We start from the raw sequence: 21,609 nt of genomic DNA on the forward strand, positions 1-21,609 counted from the left end.
AAGCTCGGCAAATGGCTAAGAAAAGTGTAGATGCAGAGGTTGAGAAAGCAGAGATGCAATTGCGTAGAGCACACAATGCTGAGAAAAGTGATCAGCAAGCTGAGCATAGACTGTTTCAAAATGAGTTAAAGGCACAGGGAAAGCAAAGAAATTTGAGGCATGCATGGAAAAAAAAAATATCCAAGATGATAGTTATTGGCATTAAACGTCAGGTGAAACTGGGGAAAATCAATGTAATATAGAATATTAATTTACCTTCATGATAGGTATAGCATTACTCTGAAATTGGACCTAGAATGAAAAGTGACCTGAAGTTACAAAATTGTATAGAGCTGCAAACTGATGTTGAGCTACAATGAGTTGTTGAGCCACAAAATTGTATTGAGCCACAATCTATTGTTGAGCTGCAATCTTTCATTGAGCTGTCAGGCACTCAGGATGAGTGCCCCCGAAAGCTGAGCTAGCGAAGTTTCGGGGGTTGTAGCGCCCGAGCGCTACAACCTTGGCACGATTAGACTGTGGGAACCCTCAGAGAGGCGCAGCGAGACTTGGCTGCAAAAGCTCCTTGGTTTTAACTACGAGTACAGTCTTCACCGTAGTCACGACGAAACTGGACGGGGAGGATTAGTCTACCTCCCCCAGCAGCTCAAAATCAGGCCCGCTCATGCACCATGAGCAAACATACAACCCTAGGCCATCCTCTCCAGACACAATGGATCTCAACCCCACATTTTCTTTCAAGTCCCACAATCCCGTCAAATGAAAAGTGAAATCAAGTCCAAGGATTCACCCCTCCCCACCCACCCACATCATATCTTCTCCACTTCCGGCCGATACGCTACCTAACTCCAGATATCCTCACTCTCCCAGGTCCCCCACCGTCCCGGATGAAATTCTCTGATTTCAAAAATTTCCCGCTCCAAGACCCAACTTGTCGTCCGGAATAATCTGCTGTCCCAGACAGATTCTTTGATTTTGGCTGGATCTTGGCCATCCGGGACAGCGAGGTGCGACTGTACTTGGATGAATAGCCATGCTGCAGTCAACCAGCCAAAGCTAGTAGCAATCCCAGGATTAATTGGTAAACTCGCGGCCGGGGCTATGTCGGTTCGTGGGTACAAGTACTAGTAATGTCGGGAAGAGACATACACAGTGTGTGTAGAAACAAGAATTAACATTTGACGTCACTCTGGGTATTCGAGTCCGTAGCGAGTACTGAAGTGTACCTCCACTGCGTATCTACGTTCCCGACATAACCACCGAACCGACATAGCCCCCGCCGTGAGTTTACTCGTATTATTGTCTTTATCGGATGCGGTACTGAGCCCACCGGATGTATTCGCTGACCTGACGTGACCCGCCACAGTGGGGGATCTCCATTCAAGGAACACAATGACCTCTACCCCCACTTCCTTGTGATGTGCCGTTAATAACATTCTGGAATTGGGACGCATTGATTCGGTGACATGCACGCAATATGAACATGATATCATACCGTACTCGACCATGCTTCCATGTGGTAAAAAGGTATGATAGCAACCTTTCCTTTTCGAAGAGGTGGGTGGCAACGAGAGGGTTGAAATATGTTTTCTTGTAGAATAATTGTGAAAAATAAATAATCAACAACTCTGGTACTGCCAGCAATCCAGATTCAGAGTTGAAGGGTTAGGCGTGTGAGAGCGGGTCCGGGGGTGCATGTGTGAGGGGTGTGAATTCTGAAAGGTTGTGGTGGGGGAAGTGAGAGCGGCAAATTCAGGAAAACCTTTTCACTGGGCAACAACTGGTTAAATTAACCGTTGGCAACGACCTTTTCCATTTGGTAAGGGAAAAAAAGGTTGCCACTTCTCCCTTTTTTACCAAACGGGTCCTAAGGAACTTTGCACCGTACTCGTACTCGTACTCGACGTACTGGCGCTCGGGCGGTCTGTGGCCTGTGTGCCTTGGCTTGAGGCTAAAGCAGTCAAACTCTCGCCGTGTCGGGAAACCAGCGTTAGAGAGGTTCACAACATGTCACTCGAATTTTCCATCGCTCTACCGGAACGTGGTCGAGTCGGGCGCGAAAAGCAAGAACCCCAATGCTTCAACCGAGGCCTTTCAAGTCTAGTGGGATTACCAAAGTGCTCAACGGATAACGGAGCTTTTCCGAAACCTCAAACATACTCGGACGGCCATTCGATCGGTGACCTCCGGCAGTGGCCCTTTCCACATATTTTGAGCCGACGCTCCCTTCTCACGCTTTGATCAACCCGAATAGTGGTCGGACTGTGGGATAGGCATCGCCCAACTACTATTAACCGCTCACTATATCCAATATTGGACCAGTGCTTCCCCAGCCCCCGGTCCGGCGTTCGTCAGCTTTTACAGTTTCCACTTTTTTCCCACTAATAATCTATGCATGATGCCAGCCTCCCAAATCTCGAAGAAGGCATGATGCTTAGGGGGGGATAAATCTTCACACCTTACCCAGAAATTTGGTGCACACAACTATAATTTACCAGATCGGGTGACTTTCGAAATGGTATAAATCCTCCTCCCACCACTGGATCTCCCAAATGAAAAAGCTCACCAAAACAAGAATTTTGAAGAGCCCTGTGGTAGTGCTGTGCACGCTTGAGCGGTACGAAAGAGAAATTGTGATACAATGAGACACAAGAAATCCCGCACAATCCAAAATATTCAAGCGATACTAATACGAATCCAGTATACATTCTCGGCCTCCACTAACTACCACCCGTCTCACTTACAATGTCCCATTTTTGCACCATCCATATCCAACAGGTATATGAGTTTTCCAAACACCAAAGGACTGCGATGAGGACGCTGAAACACTTGGTCCACCCATTGTCCGTTTCAACACAAAGGATCGGATCCCGTTTTTGAGAATAACGAGATCTGGAAAGTACCCTACTTTAATTCTTAAGGTATTACCAGAGCCCCGAACCGAGACCTTACCCTACCGGCCGAACCCTTGGACGCAGTGACAGACGAGGGATAATCTGTCAAAAATTGCATTAGAGCTAGGGTGAGCAGAGTTTTTTTTTCTTGATTTCACCAATTGTCACTCGATCCCCATTCAAGGGGTGGCAAGCTTGACGCCTTCATGTCCTTTGCTGGCTCCGCTGTCTTGGTGTCATATCCCGCTGGTTCTAATCTAACTTTAACCTCTATCGGGTTATATAATACGGTGCCAGGTACTGTAACTCGGACGGTAACCGCATCATACAAACTCTAGGGGATGGGGAAGAACTAATTATGGTGAAAACCCGAATAAACCGACCATGTGCTATGACGTTGGAGTTGGCTCTCTTAGTAAGGTCTGACGATTTATTCTTTTTCATTTGTCTCGGAGATCAGGTGTTTTGATGTTTTTCACCCCTTTTCCAGAGGAGGAAATTTTGGACTACCTAGCGCGTGGTCCGTTTATTCAAGTTTTTACGGTAAGTACTGTACAGCAAGATTCTTGCAGCACAAACCAGTGGGTTTACTGTGGGAGTGTCCACTTCAAGTGACGGATTAAATGCAGTGACACGCGAACGTGAAAAAATAGTTGAGCTGTAATGAGAAGGGGGGGGGGGTCAGTGGCTAGCGATCGGGATTGACAGCACCAGATGTTGCCCGGTCTCAAGAACTTCCCCTCCTAGGCTCCTATCATACTTATCCCAGGCAAGAAGTACCGTATTCGAAAATACGAGTCGTGACTTTGCCTGTTTTCAGGACGAGGCTCAGAGTGAAAGTCACCAAGTGGCTCGAAGCAGATTAACCGCTCCACCACTCGCTAAACCCTACATCCTGGCACACCGAGAATTCGAATCCAGTCAGATTCAAACCTGCAACCTAGAACTAATAGGAAAGGGGCCAACTTACCTACTATCCACTAGACCATGGGAGGACTTATATACTTCTCACATCAGAGACTTATATTCTATATTTCTCTATCTATACTGGCTGGCATGAGAGGTCATCTACCTACAATTTCCTTTTTCATGTAAAATTCTGACGGAAAGATTACTTCAATTATCCTAGATATTTGAACCATCTCTTTTCCGAATGAGTCTTTCGTGAATTTTTAATAACTCATTTACCTCCAATATTATGACCAATTAACTAACAAGAATAACTACTAACCTAATGCAATAACAGCATACATTCTCATAATACCATAAAAATATCAAGATTCATTGTAAATCTCATAGTTCAAATTCAGGTCAGATTTAAGACACAATTAATTTTCCATCATAATACTGAACCCATATAACAAAAGTTCCATAGTCTGTCTGAATCTGAGCATTATATTCCACTACTGTATAATCTCGACCACTTCCTTTGTTATATAAATCCCAATCTACAAGGTCTTTCCAATTCCTAATTTACCGCACAGCCTTAGCAGTCTCCGCCTCCTGAGGTATAGTCTGCACATTCCATCCATTCCACTAGCAAGTACCATTGTTGTTACGCTAGTTGTAGTAGCAAAGTATGTTAGGTATTGTAGATCTCCGATAATCTTGTCAATATCTATGCATCATTAATTCATCAACATGGTCCTTATACAGAAGTGACCATTCAGTTACCATAAATGGCCGTTCAATGAAAAAAAAAAAAAAAAAAAAAAAAAACCTTTCACTACAACTCCTTCCACCATACAGTCACACCTAGCTGTCCCAGATGGCCAAAATCGGCAGGATTTGTCTGGAAAAGCAGATTATGCAGGACAACGGAGTATGTTCTGGTGCAAAGAAATTCAGAGCTCAGAGAATTTCATCCAGGGCAATGGGGGATGCAGGAGAGCGAGGTCCAGGACAGTGTGAGTATCCCCTAAACTGCTAGCAGCTGCCATTCACTTGACTTCACCAGATGGGGTTTAGACTTGTTGGTGGATTCATTGGGGTTTTTGGTGTTAGTTCATCCAACACCATTAAAATCCTATCGTTATAGCAGATGTTAGACCATCTCATGTGAATGGTGGTTACTAGCAGTTCAAGGGATAAGTGAGGCAATGGGGGGTCAAACCTTTGGGGAGAGCAATCAAGGAAATGGCCAATCTTGGCACCTTCTATGGGATCTTGGCACTTTTTTAAAGGTGGAAAAAAGTCAGGCAAAAACTGAGGTAGACCATGGGAACCCTCAGCAAGGCACAGTGAGACTTGGCTGCAAAAGCTCCTTGGTTTTAACTACAAGTACAGTCTTCACCGTAGTCGCGACGAAACTGGGCAAGAAAGAATAGTCTACCTCCTCCAGCAGCTCAAAATTACGCCTGCCCAAGCACCTTGAGCAAACATACAACCCTAGGCCATCCTCTCCAGATACAATGGATCTCAACCCCACATTTTCTTTCAAGTCCCACAATCCCGTCAAATGAAAAGTGAAATCAAGTCCAAGGATTCACCCCCCCCCCCACCCACGTCATATCTCCTCCACTCCTGGCCGATACGCTACCTAACTCCGGATATCCTTACTCTTCCAGTCCCCCTCCAGGCCAACCCTACTAGTACATTCCGAACCCCTTGCAGACGATGATACTAAAGCGCACGGACCCAGAAGTTGTCAAACCCTTGACGACGTCCAAGAAATATTGAGAGTCCGTGGCATCCTAACTCCGGGGCACCGGCACCCAGTCACCTGGCAGGCTATCCCCGGCTCGGTGGCCAGTTGGAAACGGAGAAATCATGGACCGGCTCCGGTATCAGAACTCTCGGAACAAAATGATCGCGCTTTACTACGAGTACCTTTTTCGAGTCCATGATCCCGCGCGGGTTTAGTGGTGATAAATCCATAGGGCCGAGCCCGAAGCTCAGTTGTGTTGATAAAGATGTTGTGCGCCGGCAGTCCAGGGATTGAGAGTGGAGTGCAAAGAGTTTGGCACCTACCGTATTTTAAGGTCAAGTACGGTATCCCCCGCCGAGACCTGACGAGGATTTACTGGCACTCCCAAATTCTGTTAACCTGTCAAACCAAACCTATCATGGAATGATGGGGGGGGGGATCGGCGGAGGTTAGAGGTCCGGTGGAGATACAAGTGCCAGTATGGTAGCGGATTATCTGCGCGAGTTAATACAGTCTCATACTGAAAAAAACTAGACCATTGAAATTCACCATCCGACGATCGGAGGAAACTAGCCCGTCAGCCCACGACATCCTCAGCCCAACAGGTTTACGAAACCGCGAACATCGGTTACCGAGACCCAACACGTCCACCGTACTCGCCCAAGTGCCAGGGACCATGTTTTCTCACAGTTAATTTAGGTTAGCCCGCAAAATCATCCCCGTCCTGTACGAAATACATCTCCCCTGGCACTCGCACTCAGCGACTTTCAAAGTATTCGGAACGTAAGTTATCCACGGGTAGGTTATGTACGAGTAGGTGGGGCATTCAAGCTCATAACCCACAGGAATGATCGCAAGCAAAGTCCGCTGCGGCCAAGTCTAAGTTACGCACGAGTCGCGTAACGGACATTTTCCCGGTTCCGATTATCGTACTTTAAAAATAGCCGAGTTATCGTACCCATCTTATCGGATCGGGAGGAGGCTAAATCCTTTTCGGGAGCTTTCTGACTCGGAATCCGGGGATTGCAGGGGGTGCCGGGGATAAGTGGATTTCAAGAATTTTTTTTTGGGGGGGATGCTATCATAGCTCAATAAGTCCTACGCAGTCCCTGCTTAACAATCCAAAAAAAACATATCATACCATTTCCGAAAACAGTTTATTTCCTACTAATACAGGTACTTTGACGAGGCCAGCTCCAAAAAGCATCCCTCCCCCATCTCACCCTAGCCAAAGGGGAAGAAGATCACTGTATCATGGGAGCCCTTGCAGTTATGGAAAACGGACATGTTGCGAAACACCGCACCCTCAAAACATCGCATTGTGCAGCATCTCTAGACTATCATCCCTACCTCCCCCACCACAAGTGCTCCCACCGTACTAAATTACCTTCTTCTTGGTTGAATCTTTTGCTTTCGCTTTGGAGCTGACCTCATTTAGGTTTTTGGAGTATTATTGTTATTATTATTATTATTACCCCGGTATCGTACATGCCGCCAAACGTGGTCCAGTATCTATATTTTACCATACTCTACTAAAACCTACCGCTCATATTGTCTGAAAGTCCCAGCGTATCATGCGATAGTATCATAGGTTTTGGTGGTTGATACAAGTGTGGTACCGTACTTGCACGAAAAAGCCAGCATCACAAGCGGTGGGTGATCGTTGTCGAGTTTAGTGAGGTTTAGGGACTTTTGCCATCAGGCTACCGGGGGGGGAGAGAAAGCACGATACACGATCGCCACACCCGAACCTTTCCTAATCCCGGAATATTCTACGATACCACAGGGAACCAAAAAGCGACAAATACAGACGAGGGATAACGGCCGGATACAGTACCGGACCACTTCAAACTCATTATTTCACCCTTTTAAGAAATTGTGGGGGGAGAACGGTAAACAAGGATGCTTGGATGGAGTTATCGGTATTACGGTAATCCCGCGGGAGGGCAAAAGGCATAACCGGTAGTAGGTTAGTGCTTCAGCCGAGAAGGAGGGTCGCTTACCTCCCGCTAACTCCACTATCAGGCAAGTCCTCCACCAGCAAACCTGGTTTCATCCCGCCAAAGATCGATGACCATATAACATGCCGAATCTCCTCTCTCCCGACTCGAAATCGATCCTTAAGATACAACTTGGTCTGGACAACCTCAAGGAAGAAAAAAAAATTCAAACAAAATGGTTATCATCAACAATATACCCGTCGGCAAAACCGGCTATGGGCTTCTGGGATTCACCTGGAGACCCCACCAGACACCCGACGAACAGGCTTTTGCAGCAATGAAGGTACCGTACTGCACTCCCCCCCCCCCCCACACTCATCGTACCCCACGCCCACTAATACGTTCATTTAGAAAGCCATCGAGAAGGGCGCCCTCTGTTGGAACTCTGGCGAATTCTACGGCACCCCGGACCCGACCCTCGGCCTCCAACTCCTGCACCGCTACTTCAAAAAGCACCCGGAGGACGCTACCAAAGTCGTCCTGAGCATCAAGGGCAGCGTGGACATCTCGACCCTCAAGCCCCTGGGATCCCCCGCCGACGTGCGCAAGTCCGTGGAAAACACCCTGCGCATCCTCGACGGTGTCAAGAAGGTCGACATATTCCAGTGCGCGCGGGTGGACCCCAAAACACCCGTGGAGGAGACCGTGGGCGCGCTGGCCGAGTGCGTGAAGGAGGGGAAGATCGGGGGTATTGGGCTCAGCGAGGTTGGCGCCGCCACGATTCGCAGGGCCCACGCCGTGCATCCCATCGCAGCGGTCGAGGTCGAGTACTCGCTCTGGGCGACGGAGATACGCACGAACGGCGTCGCCGGTGTCTGCGCCGAACTCGGTATCCCCATCGTCGCCTATAGCCCGCTCGGGAAGGGGTTCTTGACGGGGGAGATAAAGTCGCCGGACGATCTCCCCAAGAATGACTTCAGGAGGCACTTCAGTAGATTCCAGCCCGAGAACTTTAAGGTCAACATCGAGCTCGTGAATAAGGTTGGCGGTCTTGCGAAGAAGAAGGGATGCACGCCCGCGCAGTTGGCGATGGAGTGGGTGCGGTACCAGAGTGGGAGGGATGGGATGCCGGATTTGTTACCGATTCCCGGGGCGACTGCTGCGGAGAGGGTTGAGGAGAATTGTCAAGAGGTTGGTCTCACGGAGGAGGAGTACATGGAGCTTGAGGGGATAGTTGGGAGCACCCAGGTCTTGGGAGGGAGGTATTTCGAAGCAGCTGAGTCTCTTTTGTTCGCCTAAGGCCTGTACGTAGGGCACGGCCATGAGTAGCTGCTCCTAAATAATTTGCATTGTACCCCAGTCACCTGGCAGAGCATAGGTAGAAATAAACACATATTCATGTAAAATCACTCGCACTTATTTCGACGGGTCCCTCGTAGAAGAAACCGACATCAATTCCTTCAATAGAATTACATCTCAAGCAGGCCCCGCTGTTGAGAAGAAGAAAAAAAACCTAGCTCTATCGTAGTACACATTAGTATCAGGTACGTTCTGGCCGCCATTAAGACATACGATCAATGAACACGATGCTCCTAATCCACCCCAGAACCTCGACCACCGCAACCATCCTGCAAAACCCCCCAAAGCGTAAATATTCCCGGCATGCAGCGGGGTGAGGGATCCAGAAGGAGAAAAGATCCTCACAAAATCAGCCATCATGCATCCGCCCATCTCGCAATGGCGCATCACGGGTCGCCGTAAACATTGACATTGCCATTGCCATTTCCCATTGCCGCCGCCACCTACCGGTATCTATCAAACACCCGACCGACCATCCCAACAACCAGAAACACGCAGAGTGCATCCACCAATAAAACCAAATAATCATCGCCATCTCCACTCGAACCGGACCCCTCGCCTCCTCGGGGCGTTATTCCCACCATCTTCCCCCCCACCCTCCCCCCATTCCGTTCCACCCGTCTGCCCTTTCCCGTGAAACGTCAAATGTTTTTCCCGTCCAGGCGAACGCCCGCATTCGGGGATAATAAATTATATTGAACTCCGCTGCGCGAACGCGACGACGACGCGAGACACCAAACACCCTATGATACGAACTCGAGTGATCAGTGCTCCCGCATCCTCTTCCGAGAATGCCACCGCCAGCCGATATTTTGCGGGAGCTGCCACCAAACACTAGAACGGTATTCGGTCAACAGAGGTATTCTTAGCACAGATGCGTGAGGCCGTCCATCAAGACATGGCTCAAGCCAGCGGTCAATACCCACCGCCATCGACAAACACAAACCCAGCTCCAAAGAAAAGTAAGAAAGAAGGAAAAGAGAAAAAAGCAAACCACTCCCCCGATTCCAAAAGAGAACACGCCCACATCAACTCGCATCCATCGGATCCCGTCCATCACAGCTGCCTAAATATGATAGGTCTCCCAACCACCACCACCACCACCACCACCACCACCGCCACACAAAAAAAAAAACGAAAAAACATTCCCCCTTCCCAACACCGTAGAAACTCCAAGAGAGGTGTGCTGGGACGCTGTGGTTGCCTCTCCGAGTACGGCGCATGTAAATTCCCTTTCGCTTTGTCTCAACCGAGGGCTGAGTTCTGCGGTGCTTCTTCTCTCGCGTGGCCACGAAGGGGAACTCCAATGTTGTCCCACATTTATCCCCCACCGTTCGAGGATAGTGCCGTGCCAGGTGCCGTAGAAAACTTGGCAAAAATCCATCATGGCGCCGGAAGAGATAGGGGGGGGGGGAATGTGTGTAACCCACAGAGTGGCTTGCTTGCAAATATCGAGACCATAGCGGCTCTACGCTTCAAGATACTCGAGTAGATACCGTACCGGTACTCGAGTGATGAAGTCTAGTCGACTCGACCGCCTTCTGCCAATCAAAGTGGCGAGATCAACGCATCTTCCAACACCATATCAAATGGCGGTAGACTACTCGAGGACCCGTATTTTCTCTTGCGATTCGCCATCGGATTATCCCGGTGGATTCTGGTCATCAGGTCACAATAGGTTTAGTAGGGTAAGTTACCAGAATTGCGGAACCAGTTAATGAGATGCAAAAAGGCCAAAGCACTGAGGCTTACCATGTTAGGAGCACGCTAATCCTTCTCAAGAAATTTCGTCACTGAGGTCCCTAGATTTACCGACCACCTCTAGATGGCGAATCAGAGGAGAAAATATGGTAAGGTGACAGATGATACCTGGATATTGCTATGAGCGAGTATCCAGTGATTTCGTTAGGTTTCAGTTACTCTTCATTGGTTACTAGATTATGACATGTAAGAATAAGGAGCAATTTCAATCCAAGGAGAGGATTTCAGGATTAAAGCAGTAATTGAATTTAAGGAGGTAAAGTAAATCGTAGGCATGGCTGTAGTATGCAGATAGTAGAATTGTGAGAGCTTTACAATATAGTTCTCCAATCAAAAAAGAGTATAGGTCCTCCCATAGTCTAGCAGGTAATAGGTATCATAAGTTGGCTCGTTTCCTATTACTTCTAGGTTGTGGGTTCAAATTTGATTGGATTCGAATTCAAAGTGTGCCAGGATGTAGGGTTCAGTGAGTGGTGGAGCAATTAATCTACTTCAAGCAACTTGACAACTTTCTCTCCTGGTCCTGAAAACTGTCTGGGCATTGCGGTTTTTGGGTGGCTCTTCAATGTCCTCCTGGCACACTATGGGGAGGCCCCTTTACTGCCCATAACTCCCCGATAACTAATAAATTTGCCTGTATAATAGCCGGTTTCCCCGCCTTCGAGCAACGAGGAATAGGCGGGGAACCGGCCAATAAGAGTTTTTTTTTTTTTTTTTTTTCTTGTTATTGGGACTCAACCTTCCTTGGCAACATGTTCACTCATTCAGCTATACCACGTTAGGTAAACACTATTCCTTCTCGAGGTGTTTTGTCTGAACCCGGAGACTAGGGGCTTAGCGGAGACGGCGAATCACGAGAGTTTTTACAGTACCGGTACCGTACTCGTACTGTGATGTACGCAGAAGGAACCGCCGCGCCAAACCACAATAGACTTTGCAGAGCATCTGTAGGTTATCAAAACCACCAACACCAGTTAAACGAGATTTAGCAAGCTCGCCTCGCCCAAACTATCACCACATCCAGAAATCGGTATTCCTTCTCGGAGGGCGCTTTGTCCCCGACTGTGGGAATTTGGGAGGAGGCCTTCAGGAGATACTTATACCGTAAGTTACCTGCTGTACCTTCTCCGGACTCCCGTAGGCGCCCGGGCGAACGAGGCAACCGACTTTCCCCAAGCTGCGGTAACACAGTACCACCAACCCATCAGTGATTCGTCAACGACGACCGTTCCGACAAGACCGCCAAGATTTCACGCCACCATTGGAGACTGCTGTGGTTAATACTTGGCTTGGTGGAGGGCGGCAGAACTAAAAAAGGGGGGGAAGGAGGAATGCTTCTTTTATTCCGCGATCCCCCCGCACCGTGTTCTACTCGTACCTTTCGGTCTGTTTCTGGGTGGATAGAGGGATGGATTCCAGTAGGATGCCATGGATGGAGGGGAAGGATGATGACAGTGGTTGGAAGGATGGGCGAATGGTGATGTGATGACAACGGATTGTGGTAGTCTACGGATAATCTCAGCATCTTTACTTGTACTCGAGTACAGTACCGCTTCCCGTTGTTCTTGGTCCAATCATACAGAATCACTCCCCCACCTCGACACGATTCACTTTGTTAATTTCCTGTCGAGTGATGTCGTGTGAGCATGCTTGCGAGGTGATTCATTTTCTTCCTTGCTCGTGGCACATTAGGTGCACACGCATAATAATTTACAGTAAGAAAGCTCTTACAATCTTGCGCGGTATCTTACAGATAGATTACAGGCAAAAGCATTAGTGCGTGGGTTTTTTTTACTATCGTATCTATTTTACATAGATGACATGACTTAATCCGCGCATGGTGCACAGTCGTTAAAGGGAGAAAGGGAAAAAAGAAACCTCCACTGCCGGGAGAAGAAAGAGTAGTAGAAATAGTAATCCGGTAATTATCATGTATCGTGCTTTATCGGTCGACTGACGTAGACAAGATACCTCTTCGCCCCCCCCTCCAAATATCCTTTGCTGTAAGGGAAAAAAAGAAAATAGCGATCCCCCATATTGCACTACATTTTAGAAAAGATGGAAAAAAATGAATGAAAATAAATAAAAAAATACACGGGCTCTCAGTAAAATAAAACAAAAAATGAAAGAAATCCCATTCAGAAAAGGTGAGTTATTGAAAGGAAACAAGAAAAACCAAAAAACCAAAAAACCAAAAAAAAAAACCAAAAAAAAAATCAGTACTCCTCCCACCCTCCCTACGTCCCTCACCCATTCCACCCTTCATCTGATTCAAGTACCGGTATCGACTGGTTGCTACACCGAATATGAGCGAATTCAGACTAAAAGCACAAAATAAGAGATAACCCCAAGAGATCTAAAAGTGAGCTATGTAATAAGGGTCATGAGAAGTGTCGAGGGAGGATAAAAATAAAGATAATAAAGATAATAAAGATAAAAATAAAAATAAAAATAAAAATAAGAATATACAAGCCATCGAAAAACCCAACAGGGATTTAATAATCCTGTAAGCATGAAATGGAAGGGTGCAAATATCAAATGGCAAAACTTAGACAGTGCATTCGACACTGCCCAATAGCCCAACGCCAGTTGCGAGAGCCTCCGATTCGACGCTTGTAGCAAGAACTGTATTCAACGCTTGACTGAGCGCCGTAGTCGGATGTCCGGCAACAAGTGCTTCGAAAGTTTGGACCGTATTTTGCCCCGCATTAGGGGCAGCACTCTTCCTGACTGATCTTCTAACACCTACTCTGCCAGAAACCGAAGTACCACTAGTGCTGCTCATTGAACTCGAAGCTTCTGCATCAAAAGGTGGTTTCGGTGCGATCTCCCTATATGTCCTAGCAGTTGTAGCTACAGTTATAGTAGCAGATTCAGGGGAGCTCTCAGACGCTAGTAGTGGAGTAATTGCATCCTGGATAGCCTTCTTTCTAGGGCCCAATTTCCCTTTGTAATATTTGGCACGAATCGTCTTTCCAACCTTGTAGGTCTTGGTAACACGGGGCTTTCCACCGCGATTGCGGATTCTCTTGCGGGCCAAGTCGGATAAAACTGCCTGGCCAGGAGAAGACGCCACACGTATAGATTCCAACCCCTCCATATCACTCTGCTCGCTGTCCTTTTCAACCGCCTCAGCCTCCCCAGCCGCCTCGATCTCTCCGGCTTCCTTCCGGCCCTCTTCAACATTCCCTACCTCCCCGCTCTCTTCCGCCTCGTTGCCTTCCTCCTCGTTGCCTTCCTCCTCATTGACTTCCTCATTGACTTCCCCCTCGTTATCTCCATCCTCTTCTCCATCCTCTCCCTCTCCTTCCCAAAGAGATTCATCGGGGGGTGGGGGAGCAGCCATGCGAACCATCCCACGAACACGACTAGAGCCGGCCCTGACTGACCGCTGGGTTCTGACTGCTGTTTCCCTGACGGTAGCTCTTATAACACCCTTTCCTCTTGCCGCCATCGTGGTTCTGGATTTGATGGGCCTAGTGATCTTCGTGGTCTTGGCCGCGGCTCTGGTCTTGGCTGTCGCTTTGCCCTTGACCGCCACTTTGCTCTTGGGCGCAACCCTAGTTCTAACTTTAGCCGAAGCTTGTTTACTCCTCGGAGCAGCCCCAGCCTTTCCTTTGGCTTTGTCTTTGCCTTTGACAGGCGGAGATGCTCTCTGAAAGCCATCAGCTTTCTTCCCCAGAGCCCCACGACAGTTGTCAGCCCCACAATGACAAGTCTGTTGGCTAACGCCAGTAAACCAGTTGAAATTGTAGTCGTATGTGAGCTCCTCTCCAGCTTCGATCCCATCGTCCCCGGCAAACAGTGCCATTCTAGGTCTACCTTCGACCAGCCTACGAAATAATTAGCTTATCGTAAAAGGCCGCCGGGCCACGATCCAACTCACCACTTCTCCATCCGACAATTGGGATCACACGAATCTATGCATCAGAATATATTAGCCAATATGTTCAATATTTAGTGCGTATTCAGCTGCCCGGCTCCGGTTTGATGAAATATCCAACTAAACCTGAACATTGGTGCAAGACAAGTTTCTTGCCAATCTAACAGCGACATGCGACCTGTCTTTCGACTTAACAAGAGTCATACTCACGATTGACAAATCTAGCGACCGAGCCTCTGGTTGCGTCAAGTATCATGTTTTGGTGAAACAACATAAGGTAGTAGTTCTAATCCGGTAAGCATCCGGAACGGGTGTAATGATAGATAGACAACACACCTTATTATCCTTATAGACCTCGACCATTCTACGCTCGCTCTCTTCCTGGGTAATTATTTCACCAGTATACTCCACGATGATCTGATTGGGCATAAAGCCCCTTGTTGCCCTCAGGCCATGTCCGCAGTTGGCAGTCTGATTGCATCGTGGAATCAGCACACCGGAGTTCTACCATGCCCTCGATGGAAAGAAAGGTGTACCTTGACAACTTCGACTCCCTCCGCAAACTTTGTGCCAGATTTCACCCTCTCCTTGAGGTCCGCGAAAGCTCTGTTTGTGCAGCGCTCAACTCCGACATTGCAGTTGCCTTCATCACATTCTACCCAGGTACACATATTGAGGCAATTCTCATCACAGCCGACCTCTTCAGCGCAAACGCACTTGGCTGTAGAAGCCTTCTCTTTTCTCCAATGGGAGGCGGCGTCGCCAATCAAAACATCTGTATATTACACAATCACGCAGGCGTCGTTAGTCAATTGTACTATCTTATTTATCCTCATTAGGATCGTATCCACGAATCTACGGAAATGTGAAAGAGGGGTGTACTATGATTCAGTTTCCTCCAGTCCGGAATGGGTCCACACCTCCACGGACTGGGCGCAAACACGTTAAATGGGAGCTTGAAGTCCCTTTCGGTTTCCATAATCCTCGATCCGGTAAACATGGGCATGGGTAAGACGGACGGCTTCTTTTTCTCCGTGGCCTTTCCACGTTTTCTCGATCCCCCGGATGGGCGCCTTGTAACATCTATGTCTTGCTCTTGGCCTAAATATAGACCTTGGTTCAACCAGATCTTCTTCCTCTTCCTTGGATTCGTAGCCAGAGCTCCAGACGTACTATGCGTCAATGATAAAGCCAACTGTTCATCGTGCTTGTCCTCATCATAAGACAAAACCTTCCTCGCTCTTTTACTGGACCTTGGGGCATCATCGTCGGGTTTTGAGGAGACAGTCGAAACAGTAGCCGGGACAGAGTTCTGTAATTTAGGACCGGCACTCTTAGATCCGGCAGCCATTACCTCGTGGGACCTCTTTCCGCGTGATGGAGCCGGTGTTGTAGTCGCAGCGAGCTTCGCAGCGGTTGCGGCCGCAACCTGTATGCGTTGACTATGGCGACGCGTCGCATTCGGCTTAGCTTTATGGACATCAGAAGTATTCGGGGGTTTCGGCTTGTCTGCTGATCTAAGACTTCTCCTGCAGGCTGCATCTGGTGCCGCCTTCGACCCCTTTGTGGGTTTGGTAGGGGCGGGTGTTGATGGTGTGCTCCCGCCTACCGTACGGGAGCGATGCCTTAGATTACGCGTAGTGCGCGTTTGCTCCTGCGCTCCGCTCCTGCCATCACCGTGCTCTTCTTTGACGTCTTCCGTAGCATTTTCAGCTCCGTCGACCTCTATTGGCCCAGCCTCTGGTTCCTCGGTTGCTCTGACATCCGATTGCTCCGCGTTGATTGGAAGTGAATGTTTGCCAGAATCAATGGGTTTGGAAATTATAGTATCGTCTGGTAGAACAAGGGTTTCTCTATCTGGGGTAATCGACAAACTGGTCGCGACTGTCGACTGATTGGTGGCTGAAGTGGAGACGGTAGAAGAAGCCGAAGACGACGGTTGCGGTGGGATAGAGTCGCTGGCACGGTCCGGTGAGGAAGAACGGGGAGGTGAATTTGCCCACATTTTTTATTTTTTTGAAAAGGTATTATAACGCGAACACCGCAGGCGAGAACAACGTTGGGGAGAAGGGGGTGAGATGTGAAATGGCGGGATAGATATAAAAAAATTACTAGTGAGACAGGGCGAGGTTTGTGGGGAACCCAATTGGGTGAAGTGGTGGGACGGGGGTGCAAGGAAAGTCGAGAAGATGACGGGAGGCGGTGGTGTTGTGTGGCCGAAAGGGAGGAAGGGGATGGGGAGGGAGCAAGAGCACGAGTGGGAGAAAACAGAACGAAAGAAGGCGAGAAAATAACCAAGACAACCACAGGAACGCAAAAAGGAAAAAGGAAACACGAAAAAGTTCTCCTCTTCTCACGCCGAGTGAGCTTCAGCTGCGATCCACAGGCGGAGAGAAAGAAAGAGAGGCAAAGAGAAAGAGACTGGCTGATGAGAGGAGGGAGGGAGGGAGAAAGAGGCTGGGTAGCAAGAGGAGAGAAGTACTATGTATGCATGTCACAGTAGCGGTACTTTTATGGTAACGACCGTAAAAGATTTGTTCCACTTTAGAGCAGGCTTTCATAGAAGTACTCGACAGGCGAATGAGGGTCGGTCCTCAACCAAACCCGTCTTCTCTCCCATCTTAACGTGTAAATCAGATACCTCATTTGTCCAAAACTTCCATGTACTGTACAAACCATGCTCCACCTCCTCTTCCCACGGTATTGGTCCCGAGAGGGCTAAACGTAAAATATTTCCTTCTTGTTCATTATTCTAGCATTCTAGCATGTCTTCCTTCCTAAGTTCAAGCGGGATGAAGAGTTACTGAGCTCTTCGATAACATGGCTACATCAACATCACAGACAACCCGCCAAGTGGAAAGCTAATACTTATAACACTGTGAGCCAATCTCACACATAGCCCTCCTCTTTTCATCCCTTCTCGGCTGCTCTGAGAGGGAAGCGTTGAGGCTTTATGGCATTATTGCCTTCCCCCGCCGCCCATTTGCCGGTCATATCGAAAATACATACCAGTAAAAAATAAATAAAAGGGAACTTTCTATCCCTCCTGCCCCCCCTGATCGCAAAAGCTTCCAATCAATCAGCCAACCGAGCAGAACACAGTAGTCTGGGAATCCTTCGATCCCCACCCTTTTCCCAAAAAAAACCTTCCCAAAGTGAGTACGACCTCCCTCCCCCCCCCATCACGATTATGTGAGAGGGAGCCGAAACCTCTTAAACAAGGGTGGTACAACGAGAATCCCAGGGAGGGAGCCCTCTTAAAACTTCAAAGGTAACGATGCGCTCCTGCACCTGAGATGGAAAAAAAAAACAGAAGCCATCAGCCAGGTACTTCTCACGTTGAAGGCGATAAATTAAGACCTGAGAGGAAGCGTGAGTCGAAGAAAGGAGGAAATCAACGAGCGAGCGTGTTGGAAAAGAAAGCATATACAAGGCAAGCCTTTCCAACAATTCTACATGATCCATTCTCTTTCCCTCTCTCCCCACATACCGGTAGGGGAATACCGCTATGGTACAGCCCCTCGCCCCCCTCAAACAATGCTTGACGTATATGATACATCAAACCACGTGCGAGATATGGTAGCCAAAAGATAAAGCAATCGAAAAAGATTGCAGAAAATAGCAAAGCTTCAAAGAGGATCAGAGCCAACTCTCCACAAACCGGAGGAAGAAGAAAAAAATGTTTTCCACCGTGAAAAGAGTACAATCACTTTGTTCCCAGGAAAGTTACCCCGTGGTTAGGGAGAGGGGGGGGGCAGGAAGCATTAAAATTTTCGATAAGCGTTAAGACAGAAAGGTGGATTTGAGGGGGGAATCATCGCGGGAAGAAGGTACTATATACACATTCACCTCCTTCCTTCTTTCCCCACACCCCGGCAACCTCTGGCATTTACGATTGATGCTCCTATGTGCTGTTTGTTCTTGTCGAACATCACACGAAAAAGTGGAGAATTCAGGCATGAATTCCGAGACATTGTGCTGCACGTGATCAGTACGTGAGCCATAGAGAAGTCGACTTTTCAGCAGGATTGTCAAGAGTTGGTTTTTACAGCAAATAGGGGGTCTAGTGGCTATTCAGTGGACCAAGTGTATGAGATAACCGGACAGGATGGGACACGGATCTCCAATAGCAAAAAAAGAAAGAGGTATTTCCTGAAAATTATTTTTCGAATATATCTTGTTCCCTCTTCACGGCTTTTGTGCCTCCGGGAGAAGGGGGGGTTCACTAGGGGTTTCACAGGTCCACACATTCCTGAGGGAACTGGTGAATGGCAGGGAACACGAAATGCCCATTGCTGTCAACATGCGAATAAACTCATCCAAATAAACTACCAGCAAGGGAGGACCCGCAATATTACACAGCTCATGGCGAAGAGGAACAAGAAATCTGTTAGGGGGTACACAACACAATTATCACTGCGAAGCCTTTGATCTCGGTATTCTCGACCCTTCGGTAAGAAATCACCTAGGGTGGGTGACAAGGGTCCTTCTCAACATATCATACCTAGAAGCTGTCGGAACTCACTTTAACGCTACCTCTATACACGATCAATTAGAATGCCGTACTCAATATAATGTGGATTTGAATATAATACCAGGAAACATCGGCCATTGTACGTACTTATACCAGGCCCCATTCGTTGTATTAACCTGAAAACTAAAACTCTAAGTAATGATACACTCCTTTCAGAACAAACCTTCAAAGAAACTTAGCCAAGTCGCCCTAGATGCCCATATTATCAGAAAGAAAACTCCATTATTTTCCAAGTAGGCTTAAGACCCAACAGAAAGAGCTAGCCAAAACCCCAAAGCAGTTCCCCGACAGTCCGAGTTAGGCTGAACATACATTCAGGGCACCACCGTTCCCCACCAGCCCTTTCCACCAATACGCAAACGCCAGACCCAAAGCCCTCCGGTCTGAAACGGTGAACAAACAATCCCACACCCCGCCCTCCTTAAAAATCCACTGGATAATTATCATAATATTATTATTATTATACCCAGCGCCAAGTAGGTTACGCTACTTATCATATCGTTGAAGTTTTTTATATGGTGGACAAAGAACATCGAGACCACCAGAAGTTCGCCACATATTCATTCATTCTTACACCTGATATCTCAACCCCCTACCAGAGGTTGGATATTGGTGATATTTTACTCGCTTGGAAAGTGGTGTCTGTTTGCGTATATCGCGCTGATGAATCGGGCATAGGAAATCACTCGAATCATAGCCTTTCTCATGAGTGAACCGCGCTGGTATGGTTATGAAGGTGTATAGCCAGTATGAGTTTGTATGGCCAAACAAATACGCACGAAGGGCCCACGGAAACACTGTTCGTGGGTATCAAAGTCTTTTTTGTTTTTTGTTTTGTCATGGCTTCCGATATTTATACTCCTCTTGAGCGTATGATAAACGTTGTCCCCTTACTTTGATTAAGGGATACAAACTGACCCCGCTCTTCCATCATGTCTGAGTACCGTGAGTCTTGCTTTTCCGGTCTGTATTGGCGGTTGACCTAGGGAATATTTTATATTGACATCCGGCCATCTGTAGAAGGTGGAGGAATATATCTTGGCACACTGTGCCGTCCGGAGTTGTGCCTGAATAGGGAGGGGGAGTGTTTATGCACCCAAAAAGTTCCATCAAGGGAAGACTCGTCCTGGAGATTTCCTTCACATTTTCCTTGTAACCGCCGGCAGATAGATACAGTCGCGCCCCCACTATCCCGTATCGTGCCAAATAGAATATCCGACCCAACCGTGAAGAACTTGGGACACCTTGATTCTCGAATTTTCTCGGAATTTCACTTGCCGAACTCGATAGGCGGGGGGGTTTCGGATTCCTTTGATATTCTCGTAAACCTTCCCCCATCTTCCTGTGTGGGCAGAGTTAACATGCGGGATCAGATATTCCGATAACTCCAAGAGAGCATACTCAACGAAGACCATCAGAAGGGGTGATAGAGGGTAATGGAAAGACCATTCCCAGCATCAACCGTCATTCCAGTCGCACCCCGTTGTTCCGAGTGGCCAAAACCCTGAGTGGGCTATCCGGGTCGAGAGGGCATCCGTGAGAGTAAATTGTGCACAAAATCTTCTTTGAAAGGATTGAAAATCGAGTGACGATTGACCAGTGTATCAACTCAACTGAGTATCTCCGTGTAGGGGTCAAAACTCCATTCCGAGACGAAAGCTCTGTGGAAAGCCTGGTACGATGCCGAACAATAAAAGGCAGGAAAGTCACTTTCAGTGTTGTCGAGAAGCCCAAGACCCTACTAACTTACAGTTAACCCAAATCCACTTGTCTAAGGAGATCAAACTTTGCCAAGGTTCTACTCTCCTTGTCGAGTGAATACGGTATTCCGTATAGCCGGGTCTAGGTGAGGGGTAGTGCAGCAAATAAAAGACATGAGAAATTAGCTTAAAATTTCAATGAACAGTCTGATTATACTCTACACACGATTTTCTTTTCCTATCCCTAAGTAGGTCTTCCTCAAGCCCGAATCTTCCGCAAGTTACAGTCAACCGGAATCTAGAGCCGGTATATGTTGAGGCCTTACTGGTGGTGGGGATAATTGGCAAGAGGACTACGATAAGAGGAGCATTTGACTGTGTTCCTACCGGATAGACCACCCGTGGCACCAACCCCACCACCGAGCAGCTACGATGTTAGGCCAGAATAAGGTGAATATGCGGGAGAGTGAGATGTATTTCTATCTATTCTCGACAAATCTTGAAAAATTGACCAGGATAGAGAGAAACCCGGTAGAGCAAGGTCTAGGACAACGGGTTGCGGGTGCAGCACTCTGCAGTATGATATCGTACTGCAAAGAACCACAAACTATAGGCCCTAAGGCTGCGATGCCTACCACTAGTAGTGATGAAGAAGGAGACAAACCTGGAGGGAATGCAATATGTATGCCCACCGAACAGACCGCTAGAAGTGCTAGTGCCATACCATCTGTGAATATTTAGTAAGGAGGAGCTAATGATGGTGGTGGTAGTGATGAATAGGGAATCTCTGTTATGTTTCTCCAGTATATCCACAACTCCTCACAAACCACCACCACCACAACACACCAGGACAAATCCTACGATCATTCACCGAAATGGGAGCGTTGGCGA

General features: G+C 47.8%; 2 protein-coding genes; one reads left to right on the forward strand and one right to left on the reverse strand.

The window, feature by feature from the left end:
* Positions 1 to 5,956: 5,956 nt before the first annotated feature.
* On the forward strand, positions 5,957 to 8,887 carry GSTUM_00002653001 (uncharacterized protein). XM_002836348.2 has 5 exons: positions 5,957 to 6,019; positions 6,076 to 6,916; positions 6,980 to 7,510; positions 7,567 to 7,824; positions 7,893 to 8,887. Exons 4-5 carry the CDS (start codon positions 7,717 to 7,719, stop codon positions 8,778 to 8,780), a joined length of 996 nt encoding a protein of 331 aa, XP_002836394.1. The 5' UTR covers positions 5,957 to 6,019; positions 6,076 to 6,916; positions 6,980 to 7,510; positions 7,567 to 7,716; the 3' UTR covers positions 8,781 to 8,887.
* A 4,262-nt stretch (positions 8,888 to 13,149) lies between these two features.
* Positions 13,150 to 16,489, reverse strand: GSTUM_00002654001 (uncharacterized protein; the record flags this gene model as incomplete). Its single annotated transcript, XM_002836349.1, has 7 exons — positions 13,150 to 13,767; positions 13,954 to 14,434; positions 14,488 to 14,521; positions 14,695 to 14,770; positions 14,821 to 14,955; positions 15,021 to 15,259; positions 15,367 to 16,489. The coding sequence occupies 7 exons, from the start codon at positions 16,487 to 16,489 to the stop codon at positions 13,150 to 13,152; spliced, it is 2,706 nt and encodes a 901-aa protein (XP_002836395.1).
* Positions 16,490 to 21,609: the final 5,120 nt, after the last annotated feature.

The sequence above is a fragment of the Tuber melanosporum genome (assembly GCF_000151645.1).
Source record: "Tuber melanosporum whole genome shotgun sequence assembly, scaffold_140, strain Mel28".
Lineage (NCBI taxonomy): Eukaryota > Fungi > Ascomycota > Pezizomycetes > Pezizales > Tuberaceae > Tuber > Tuber melanosporum.

Excerpts from the sequence above, each read along its gene's own strand:
- GSTUM_00002653001 (XM_002836348.2), top strand. The coding sequence starts at position 7,717 with ATGGTTATCATCAACAATATACCCGTCGGCAAAACCGGCTATGGGCTT. Across the intron at positions 7,825-7,892 it reads AGGCTTTTGCAGCAATGAAG|AAAGCCATCGAGAAGGGCGC; the intron begins GTACCGTACTGC and ends ACGTTCATTTAG.